At 42.6% G+C, this 12,209-nt stretch overlaps 1 protein-coding gene across 2 annotated transcripts in view; it reads right to left on the bottom strand.

The window, feature by feature from the left end:
- Positions 1–11,096, bottom strand: part of CRADD (CASP2 and RIPK1 domain containing adaptor with death domain) — a 185,402-nt gene extending 174,306 nt beyond the window's left edge. For both annotated transcript variants that reach the window (XM_020880861.2, XM_070454328.1), the window contains exons 1-2: positions 10,960–11,096; positions 9,410–9,713 (exon numbers count right to left, since the gene is read on the bottom strand). In XM_020880861.2, coding sequence (XP_020736520.1) covers positions 9,410–9,707 — 298 coding nt within the window. In that variant the 5' untranslated portion in view covers positions 9,708–9,713; positions 10,960–11,096. The remainder of the gene's footprint in view (positions 1–9,409; positions 9,714–10,959) is intronic.
- Positions 11,097–12,209: the final 1,113 nt, after the last annotated feature.

Here is a 12,209-nt window from a genome sequence, read left to right as displayed (position 1 = left end):
GAACAGGAGTGATGCAGTACAGCCGACATTTCCCAATCAGCTTTCACCTCTTCCTGTGGAACTGTCCCGCTCACTCCACGTGACTCTGGTGTCCTAAGGGAAGGGCTCGGGACTCAACGCAAGCTAACTGGACTCTGGACCTTGGAAGAAGACGAAGGGGAGGAACGGAGCTGCAGACAGTCATCAATGCCCAGAAATCCCCAGGGTTGCCTCACTCCTGCCCTTACCAAGTCTGGGAATTTGAGCAACTCCTTTTAAGTTGTGAACTACCCAGTGCATGTTAGAGAAATTCCTACTTTTGCTTATGTTAGCAAGAGGTCTACTGCTTGAACCAGCGGCCCCACATACATGTCTGACTGACCCTTAGTTTCCCCATCTGTAAAGTTTCTGAGGTACCTTCTGGCTCTAACCTTCCCCAATTCTGACAACAGGACAAGTCCCAGAAGACATGCTCTGACTGTTCTGAATTCTCCATAACAACGGCACCGTTACCACCCAGCCCCCATACACCTTATGGACAAATGGGGGGCTGAGAGATGCTTTCAAAGTCTTATATTTAGGTTATAAAACCACAAGCCTCTCGTTTGCCACTTACTACATCTCAGCAGTATTATTTTGGTAACAGCGTCGCCACCCTCTCTGCTTTGGTGCTGAGCATAAATAGAACATGAACATTTCCAGGAATTGTCAACTTGGCACTTCTCACAAGGAGTTAAGATTTCTTTTATAACACTAACAAAAATAAAGCCTAAGACTAAAACCTGCCCCAAACTTCTAGAAGTTACATTTCCTTCTCAATTAAAATTTACTGTTTGGAAAAGGACAATGTACTCTTTTTTCCCTTCTGGGGTAGAAGTCCTCCAAAGAATCATATTCATATACTCCTTACTGCTCAAACTGAGGAACAAGTATAAACACAGCTGCCTATTAAAATTAAGTAAAGGCAAACATTCCTGCAGCTAGCTACAACAGCAGCCTACAAGTCTGAACTATACCCATAAAAAGAGAACACTACCTTGCTAAACGTACAGTTTAACTCTTGAGGCCGAGCCACCAGAAAAGCTGGTTATTGCAACTGATGACTTTCCATAGCATGATTTAGGAGCTTCAAAAGTGGAGCCTGATTCCAGGATTAGGAGAGCCAATGCACCATCTCCTGACCATAGCCAAGAAGATTGAGGTTTTTGGGTTATTTGTTCTTTATTTTTGTTTTTTACTCTCACATTACACCCTACTCCTCCCCCTAAAATAAAAGGATAAAGTGAGAGATGCAGGAGAAAGAGACCAACCAGGAATCAGTCTTTAGACAATAGGTGGGCAAGAGAAAAAAAGCCCCTGACACTGCACTTCTGAGACAGCCTGAAGTAAGGGAAAGGAGAAGAAAGCAGACTGGTAGATAACAGGCTCTGAAGCACCACAGGCTCTCAGAATTAGGGAGGAGAGAAATGAGAATTTTGAGAAAGTGTCTTTACAGGACATGAATCAGCAGTCTTTGAAGCCAAAGTCTCTAGATTCCAAATTAGGCTTAACTACGTTGTATAACCTTGAGCAAGTGACTTATCTCTGTGAGTGAGGGTAATAATGCCTTCCGCCTCATCAAGTTACTGTCAGGATTAAATGAATTAATAAATGCAAAGATCCTGGCACAGTGCCAGGCACATAGTAAAGTAAGCCCCCAATAAATACTGTGATTATTATTCCACTGGTATTACTTGAAGCTCTTGTGAGACACAGAAAAGACTAAAATTTGTTTTTGATTATAAATTGAAACTGTGGGCAGACAGACAGACCAAGCCAGTCGCAGTCTTTACGACTGGCCATTTGTGCCTCTCCTCCTCTCATCAACCCTTAAGCCACCATCAACTCCGTCTGAGGCTGACAGTTTCCCAGGCGGCACTAGTGGTAAAGAACCTGCCTGCCTATGAAAAGATGGAAGAGATACAGGTTCAATCCCTGGGTTGGGAACATATCCTGGAGGAGGAAATGGCAACCCACTCCAGTATCCATGCCTGAAGGATCGCATGGACAGGGGAGTGTGGTGGACTATGGTCTACAGGGTCACAAAGAGTTGGACATGATTGAAGCAACTGAGCATGCACGCAAGCATAAGGCTGACAGCAACACTCAACTCACTCTCTGCTGGCAATTTCTGTCTCCATTTGGACACAGCTTGATCTCCAGCGCTCACAGTATTGTGGGCGGTCTGTAATTACCAAATAATGTGAACAGACAATGAAAGTAATTCCCCCAAATCCAAATTCACCAGATAATTCAAAACCCTCTCATCAGTTTTTCTCCATGAACACAGAGCCTATGAACCCCCACAGAGCTCTGATGGAGTTTAATGGTGGTAGTAGACTCACACCTGCATGGGGTGTGAAATGCTAGAACATTCTTCAGCTACACTGTTCACAGAATTCAAAGAATTAAAAACAATGGTGAGCCCTGATTTAAAACAAAATTACCTATCCTTCTACATCTCCATTCCTACTTCTCTTCAAGGTCCCCCACCTGAAAATAAGAGCAACTCTTCAAGCAAGCACAAAGCTTTGGGAGGCCCGTTCCTGGGAAGCAACAGGTGAAAAAGGAGCCCAATCCGATGGTGAGGTCTTTAGGTTTTCAACCTTGGCAGCACTTTAAAATTACCTAGGAAAGTGTTCATGCCTGTGTATGCACCTCTGTCTTTAACACCACTGCCCAGACCCCACCTCCAAAGATTTTGGCATGAACTGGCCTGAGGCAAATATTGAGGTTCATTGGTTGCTTTTTTTTGTTTTAAGCCAGAGTTGAAAAACACTGAGCTAAATCAACCTTGATGGTCAGTAGCATGACTGATAGAGCCAAGTGACCCATACATCCACAGGAGAGAGAAACAAATACCACAGGGAGAATTTCAAAAAGGAAATAACATTAAATCCATTTTTTAGAGTGATATGGAAGCATCCCTGCTGGGGAGAGACCTGTCACATGGTCTGCTGTTCCTAGAAAGAGCTGCAGTTTGTTGCCAACAGATGCATTATTTCATCAGTCCCATAAATACTTGATAAAAGTCTTCCGCTCTTCCTTTATGTCAGCCTTGCAGAAGAGGGGAGGGATGGGTGGGAGGAGGAGCCTTCTGACAAAACGTAGGGCTGAACCATCAAAATTTCCTTTTAAATGATTAAAATTGGCATCAATAAAAATAAGATATTTTAGGAAAATCTCACTCCAGTATACCTCAAAAAGCCTTTGAAATTCTCCCCTTAAAATGAAGAGAAAAACATAAGTACAATTTTTAAAGGCTAATTTTGATTATTAACACCACAGCTTTATACAGTTCCATTTCTCAGCCAGTAGGGAGCCAAAATTAAATAGCAAATGTCCTAAATCCAGAGTCAAGAGGCCTGGGTTCTGGTCTTGGCAACAAATTACATTAACTAGCTGTATGATTGTGGGCAAGTTGCCTACATCTCCCTAGCACTTGATTTTCTCAGGGAAAAATTAAATGATCTATGATCATTACCTTTCCAATCTTAAAGTGCGGAATACCAGGATGTTTCTCCATTTTGCTACCTTATTACATTAGCAAATGAAGGCATTTACAATTGAGACAACTTAAAATTCAGTCATTCTCACAATTCTGCAAGTAAATTTAACCAGTTGCCAGCCATTGTGCATCCACTGAATAAGCAAAACAGTAAAGTACCTTGACTAGATGTTATCTTCTGTCTGAACAATGCTTGGAGCCTTTCTGCCCCAACTATGCCAGCCACACTAAGCTTCCTGTCCCCAAACTCCCGTTGCTCTTTTTAAAAGAGCAAATACATGAAAAACATCTTCACACTTTTTGCTGTATCTCATAACATCATTATTTTCTTAATATTTTCCTTTATGTTAACTCATTTTTAAATACAATGTGTTTTAAAGGAACTTCAAAAATAGAAGCCTGTTTTACTTGTCATAAAGGGAAGAAAACCACTACAGTAATACAAGAAAAAAAAAGCAAAACAACTGAATCCTAACTCAATACTGTTGTCCACAAAAGGCTTTAAGCATGAGGAGCTTTTTCGGTCTATTAAGAAGAAAACTTGTCAAGGGTTGCAAGAGATGTAACAGAAATATTTGTACCAAATGGAGGTTTTCCCTTGGACTAAAACAGGATTAATTCCATGTCCACATATCACCTGAAAACATTCTAAGAACCACCCAAGATCATGGCTGTGCACGCATCGCACATTCTGGGAAGCACAACAACAGACAGCCGAAACTGGGCCTTAGCGACCAGCCACAGGACGCAGCATCTCTCCGAAAGGAAGGCTATTCTCCCAGAAAGTTCTGTGCTCCAGCCACGCTGTCACTGAGGCTCCCACTTGAGTTCCTTTGCACTTGTGGTCCCCTCTATCTGATAGGTTTTCCTCCAGGCATCCACTCTGCTAAAGAATTCAGGTCTCTGCTGAATGTCCTCCCATCAAAGCAGCTTCCTCTGACCACCCAATATACTGTGGAAAGCCCCTCCTCACCACCTTGCATGGTGTTCTTCTTCAAAGCACTCTCAACCTGATGTATTGTTCATTCACTTCCTTGTTGTCTGTCCGCATGAGACTACAGGATAGTAGGAGTCCAGCAGAGCGGGAGTTTGTTTACTACAGTACCCCTAGCACCAATGTCTGCCACGTGGTCAAGACGAATATTTGCCAAATGAATGAATGGATCTTCTCAGTTTATCTGGAGAGCCTTCCTGCATCTTTATTAACTAGTGCCTGGCACTTACTTAGTCCTCAAGAAGTATATGATAATTGTGCTGGAGACACACAGACACTCAGGCTCACTGTAGACTCTGCCTTTAGCATGAGGAGTAGAGTGAACGCTACTCAGCCACAGAGGAAGCGTCTGGACACATCATGAGTCTGATGAACTAAGATCGACACTGAACTTACCATACCCAGGTTGTGGTTTAGTCACTAAGTCGTGTCTCACTCTTGCAATCCCATGGACTGCAGCCCACCAGGTTCCTCTGTCCATGGGATTTTCCAGGCAAGAATACTGGAGTGGGTTGTCATTTCCTTCTCCAGGGGATCTTCTGGACCCAGCAATCAAACCAGGGTGCTCTGCACTGCAGGTGGATTCCTGCATTACAGACGATTCTTTACCAAATGAGCTATGAGGGAAGCCCCAGAGTAGGTATGAATTCATGCTATGATTAAAAAATCCCACCCTAGAAATCTCTCTAATAAACCTATTACAATACCTACAGGTTTTTCTTTTTCCCTTTATTGCTCAGGAACTTCAGGTGTATCCAAGTATACATCTGACAGCCTGAATATATCCCGAAACAGTGGATGGTGTGGTTCTGCGTGGTCACACAAGGCCAGCTCCAAAAGGGACAGGCTGAGTCTTGGAGACTCTGGGGTAGAGGGGAAACAAGCCAGTCCTACATCCTGCTCTGGTGACGGCAGCCACACAGGCCAGGGCAAGGGTCCATGACGAGAACCAGCTCAGGCAAAGCTACAACAAATGTCAGCCCCAGGGTAGCTACTACAGCAGGCATCTGAGGCTAATACAGGAGGTGATGAGCTGCATTCCAAGGTATCTGTCCTTCATCCTTGCTGGTGGCTAAGAGACTATAAAAGCAGAAATTTAGCCCAATGAGGAAGGAAGGAAAAAAAAACAACTCTTGAGCCTAAAAAGGAATGGAATTAAAAGAAGAGTTGCCAGGCTGGCTGCTAAGTGGGAATCACGGCAGAGACCCAGTCCCACAGCGCGGGCCAACATGGTAGAACAGGGAGTCCTTGGACCCACAAATCCCTCCCACCATGACTTAAGGCTAAGTCCCACCAGCTGGTGAGACCAGGCTGCTGACAAACCTCCTTTCCAGATCCAGATTAGCTCAGACACCTGCATGAGCTTGTCAGACTAGACAGAGGCCCATGAGTAGTGGGCAGCCAGGCAGGCAAGCACATGCCACGTTTACCCTGATTCGGCACTGTCCTCATCCTCTCAGTGACCTGCCAGGAGCCCAGGGAGGATTTCCAGCTGATCTAGTGTCTAGTGTGTGACCTTGGCCAGTAAGGGACACACTGTGAAGTGTTCCTTCCATGGTGCCAAGATGGATTAAGTCATTTTATCACCAGAATTCCTCTTTTAAAACATAAAAGTCTTTATAAGGTGAGAAAAATAAGAAGTCAATCATCCATTAACGTGTTGGGCTTTTTAAAAAATACACAATAACAAAAATAGGGATACCCGTTATATAGGCATATTCCGAGACCATCAAAGATTTAAAGTATTTTCTTTGGTGTTTGCTTTTTTGTTTTTATGTTTTGGGATTTCCTGGCGGCACAGTTTAGAAGAACAGACAGAATCAAGATACAACTTGATTCTTTTCTAAAAAATGACACCCAGAAAATAAATTAAAAGCAACTAACTAGAATTAATCACCAAATATGGCCTTTGAGGTAGCTCAAAGTTTACAAGTGAAACACAAAAATTAACCAGACAAACAAAAGGAAAACCAAGAACCAAACAAGAAGACCAAAACAAGAAAATTTTTTATAAAATAAAATCAGTTCATTCAGGTCAAACAGGATTGACCCCTTGGCCAAAGAGAAAGCCATTCCTCCCCATTTGTTTTCAAAGCCTCCCAAGAGGAGACCACCAAGCCTACACAAATTAATTAATATTTGCAACCAAAATGAGTAAGAAGTCAGAACAGGTTCACGTATACACCCACATATATATAAGCACCACATTTTCCTACATTCCAATTCCTCAAAATTCAAACATGCCTTTTAAAAAAATTTCAATGAACTATTTAAAAGCTTATTAAAATTACTCCATTACAACACCAAAGAAGCACAGGGATCCTGGGAAATAGGCCTCTGGGTCCATTTGCAAGTTTTACAGGGACATTAAACTGAAGGCATTTCAAGTCTAGTACTCTTCATAGAATGTTTTTAAATAGGTTTCCAATTCAGTCCTAATTTAATTTTATAATTAAAATATTGCCATCAAATTAATTAATATAAAACTTAAGGTTTAAGGTCTCAAATAAAGAAGGCTGTTAACTAACAACTCCTTTAAAGTATATCATTTCCTCCATGCCTTACATACATAGATAGTGCTGAAACCTACGGTGTAGTGAATTTTCCATAACATATGTTGATTTTAAAAGTGATTTTTATAAAATGGAAAATTACAAAGTGAAAAATGGAATGATAAACTCGAAATTCGGGGTTTATTAAAGTGAGTAGAGGCTGGGGATGAGCTAAGATTGCGAGGACACCCAGGGGTCCTCAAATGCCATGCAAAAATTTTTTTAACTGACTGACAGGGAAATAGGTATTCACTTTACCATTATTCTTCATACTTTATTATATTTTGTAATCTTACTTAAAAATATTCAATAATTAACAAAAACTATTTAAAAGTGAGTTTGAGTAATTGCCACTGTGGGAGGTTACACAGAACATTACATAAATCAAACTCTCTCTTCAGGATATTTCTTTCAATAGCAGTGTTACTCAACAAGAAGTAAAACAATGAAGAGGACTTCATTTGTGCAGCAGCCAACCTATTGTTCCATTTGACCACTTCCACAGAATTAACAAATTAATGTTATTTTTCCAAACTTCAGTTTTTTCCCCCACTCTAATGATTCAGGCTGCTCACTTAAAAAACAAAAAAAACAAAAAAAACAAAACTTTTTTTCTTCAACATCTCTGTTAACTTTCACATTAGTAAAAGAATAATTTCAATTTTAATTGTTCTTTGAATGAACTGCAAGAAATGAAAATGGGGTCACACCTCTTTGAACAACATACAAAAGTACTATTTACAACATCTACAATGATTATGAAATTAAATTAAATATTTTGGTCGTAACAAGCTTTCATTTTGCCTCTTTTGTTGTTTCCAAATATGTATTGCCAAGAAGGACCTCTAAGTCAAATACCATGTGACATGGACTCCCTAACATTTCTTTTACCATTTCCCCACTTCTACGTTATTTATTCTGCTTTCAATTAAGTGGTAGAAACATCTTAGCTACTTCAGTTTGGCTTTGTTCACACACCTGTAGTATTTTATTTTGTAAGGATAATCCAATTTGAAAACTGAAATATTGAATTCAATTGAATGAAATGAAAATATTTTTGCTTTTTCCACAGGCCTTCCTAAGTCAACCAGTTATCTCATACAGATCAAATATTCAGACATATGTCATTAATAAAAAGAGAAGAATTAATCAGTATTATTTAATACATGTGGTCTGGAAAATCATTCAAAATATGAGGACCATGGGGCAAAAATAACAAAGTGAAGTGAAAGTTGCTCAGTCATGTCCAACTCTTTGCGACCCCATGGACTAATACAGTCCATGGAATTCTCCAGGCCAGAATACTGGAATGGGTAGCCTTTCTCTTCTCTAGGAATTCTTCCCAACCCAGGGATTGAACCCAGGTCTCCTGCATTGCAGGCGGATTCTTTACCAGCTAAGCCACAAGTGATATTTTTATTACTGGTATGTTTTGTGTTTGTTTGTTTTTTACCAGTTATATTGGTGTTTAAAAAACAGCAACAACAAATTCTGGGGACCCCTAAGTTGGAGTAGTTCTAATTATCTTTGCTGTAAAAACCTTAGCTTTCTTTTTTCCTTTTTTGCCAGTTCAGTTCTCTGCTCCTCAGTCTCTACAGAAAGTATAAGACAGGGGAATGTCAAGCATGTAACAAGTATTTCCTATCACATCTTCTTCCTGCTACAAGCCAGGCTGATAGCACCAGGACTGTTTCTCTTTTCCATAGCTTCCAACTTTCCTTAAAATCAAAATGTGACACCCCCTGCCCACCACAAAAAAACTGATGTCCTTATAAAATTAAATACTCTGAGTGTTTGAACAAAGCCAAACTAAAAAGGATGCCTTTAAAAACAAACTAAGCCAGCTTTCCAAATAATTCCCGTTGGCCATGCAGGACAGCCCAGGGGACAGGTGCAAAGGCATGCCTTCCTCGAGACTGTCTCCTTCACGAGTCCGACCTTTTCCAGCTAGCCGCTCTGGCACCCCACGAATCAGTTATCAAGAAGCCTAAAGCCTGTTTTCCCATCTACACTTTCTAAATGGCTCCGATGCCAAGGACTAAGATATGTCCTGGCTCTCAGATGAGAGCACGCCTCCCAAGTGAACTGCCAACTTTCCCTGGAAGTATTTCTAAATGTATCCTCTGAGTTCCCTCCTCACCCTCTCCATCCTTCCCTGCACTTCATAATTCCATCTCCTCATCTGGTCCCTCCAACAGCATGTGCCTTCAGACCAAATTCTTTACCCACTTTCAGGATTCACCGAGCTCCACCCAGACTAAAATCTCAACTTCAAATCCAAAGGGCATAGTTCCAACAATTTTGGAGCTGGCCTGGAGTGAACTTTTTGAGGCCTACCTGCAGGCAGTTCAACTACGGCTTCTTCTCTTGCCTTCTCCAGCTTCTCCCTTACCCAAGGGAATTCCTGCAGGGAATCTAGGAATGCATCGAAGGCTTTAGGACCTCTGGAAGGGAGGATATCCAGCAGTAGCATTGTTTTCCGGAGGCCTGTGGCTTGAGCTTTAATTTCTTGAACGTGGCTTTCTGTCAAGACCCCTTCCTGATAAAGATACTGGAGGACTAGCCCCTCCACCAGTACCTCTGCACCCAACTCCAGGCGAAGGGAGCGAAGCACTTGCTTGTCTCTAGCCTCCATTTCCCCCTGGGAAGAGACAAAATGGTAACTCAGATCACAGGAAGTCTGATGAGCCCCTAAAGATAGTGTCTTACAATGTAAACTCCCTAAGGTCATGGACATCTTTGAACCCTAGCAAAGCACCAGGCCACAGTGGCTGTTAAGCCAAGTTGAATTCATTTTGAATGGTTCAGGACATGATGAACAGCACTGAACATGAATCGTCTTCTCTGTTTTTCTTTTCTACACAATGGGAACCTAGCTCCATTCCTTGTTCTATAAAGAGATTTGGGGGAAAGTGGATCAGAGACCCTGCTTAAAAAGCAACTTTTATCTTAGGATTAGAGAGGAGCATTTCATTCTAAAAAAACTTGTAAAGAAATAGTGCTTTTAACACTGATGTCATCAGAGATACCCACCACCGCAGAAACGGCTTAGGTGCACGCAAGTGCCCTTTAGACCGTGTGCTTTTGCAGAACCTGACCAACATTGGGAGTGGGGCCAGAAACCGGCAAGTACCAGTAAGTTTAAGGGTCATTTTCCCTAAAAGAAAAGGCCTATACACCACTGCCTTCAAGGAAAACATGAAGCGTTCATGCCCTGTCTACGATATACATCTTATATCTACAATCACAAGTGCCAGCCCTTGTCTGGAAGGATTTCGAATCTCCATCACAACACTATCATGGCCACACATGTATGGGACATTTAACGTTGTGGGTGTTTTTTCTTTTCCTTTAAAAGACTAAAAATAAAACAAAACAATCCACACAGCATTGAAAGCTTGTTTCCAAGACCACAGCACCAGTGAGCAGAGCAATGGCTAGGAGAGTAAGTGGCGGGGAGGGGCCGCGAGGGCGGCAGGTGGAGCTTCGTGACACGGAAAGTAACAGAAAGTACGAGCGAGGCGGGCGACCCTAAGAGGCGGCAGGTGAGCAGAGGGGTGTGCACCTTGGCGGCCCCCGCCCTTGTGGAACTTCTTTTCATTCCCTTCCTAACCAGATGAAGTTCTGTGGTATTAGGAACAGGAAGAACTACGAAAGATTTTCGGGAAACCTGACCCGCTAAAAAAATGGGTGCTGGGAATGACTTGCAGAACGGACCGAAGGGAGAGCGGCCCTGGGACCCCCACCGCCACCCCAACCCGGCCGGCTCCAAAACGCCGCGAGAAGTTAGCGAGCGTGGGAGCCGCACAGAGCCCAGGCCGCAGACGCCACGGCGCGGGGTCCTTGAGAGAAGATGGATAGGGGGTTGCCAGTTTCCTGTTACTTACGTCTGCAAACACGTATCTTAGGGGGGGAAAAAACTGCAACCGGAATCCAAACTGTCAGGGAACCTGTACCATAAGCACCATCTTTGTTGAAGGCAAAGAACCCCTGAACAGGAAGTCATGACTCCATCTTTGTTAAGGGCAAGCACAGGAAGTACTGTGGTCATCTTTATTGGTGGCCCAGGATGAAGCTTTTTCTGCCATGTTTGCTGCGGGTAAATAAAATAACTACCTAGAGGTGGGAAATAGCATCATTTATCATTTCCTTAGATAATAAGGAAAGAAGTAATTGGATAATTGCATTTTAATTCATTATCTCCACCTGGGTCTTGTACTCAATTGACAGATAGTTGGGCTTCAAAAGTCATCTTATCAGGGAGGCCTTCCAGGACCACGGTTACTCAAAGCAGCAGTTTCGACCACCAAACTGTTTAAAATTTCAACATTCACCTCCTCATCCCCTTAGTTCCAGTTTTGTTTTTATATGGAGTATGTGTCATTATCTTGCTAAAACTTTTACTTAATCATTTATTTATAATCTGCCCTGCTGCCCTTGACCCCGACCACCACCAAATATAAGATAATTCCTTTATATCACAGAGGTACTGCCCACAAAGAGTTTACAAGGCAGTCAGGATTCAGTTACAGCAATCAACTAGCTATTCTGGAAAGAAAGGGGTTTGTCATGAGGAATTGCAGACAATTACTGTCATTAGAAGGACTTCCCTGTAGCTCAAACGGTAAAGAATCTGCCTGCAATGCAGAAGACCAGGGTTCAATCCCTGGGTTGGGAAAATCCTCTGGAGAAGGGAATGGCAATCCACTCCAGTATTCTCGCTTGGAGAATTCCATGGACAGAGAAGCTTCACGGGCTACAGTTTACGGGGTCACAAAGAGTTGGGCATGACTGAGCGACTAACTGTCATTAGAAGGGGCTTCCCGGGTGGCACTGGTGGTAAAGAGCTCACCTGCCAAATTCAGTAGAGGTAAGAGATGGGTTCCATCCCTGGGTCAGGAAGATCCCCCAGAGAAGGGCATGGCAACCCACTCCAGCATTCTTATTTGGAGAATGCCATGGACAAAGGAGCCTGGCAGGCTAGAGTCCATAGGGTTGCAAAAAGTCTGACAGGACTCAAGTGTCTTAGTACGCACACATGCACGCACAATCATCAGAAAGGCTGGAGAAGGTCTCGGCATCTAAGATTGACTCCCTAAGCAATAGTGCCAAACTAGAACATGGAGTTTACAAGTCA

The sequence above is a fragment of the Odocoileus virginianus genome, chromosome 24, assembly GCF_023699985.2.
Source record: "Odocoileus virginianus isolate 20LAN1187 ecotype Illinois chromosome 24, Ovbor_1.2, whole genome shotgun sequence".
In the NCBI taxonomy this organism is placed as follows: Eukaryota; Metazoa; Chordata; class Mammalia; order Artiodactyla; family Cervidae; genus Odocoileus; species Odocoileus virginianus.
This window is presented reverse-complemented; position numbering and strand designations above follow the sequence as displayed.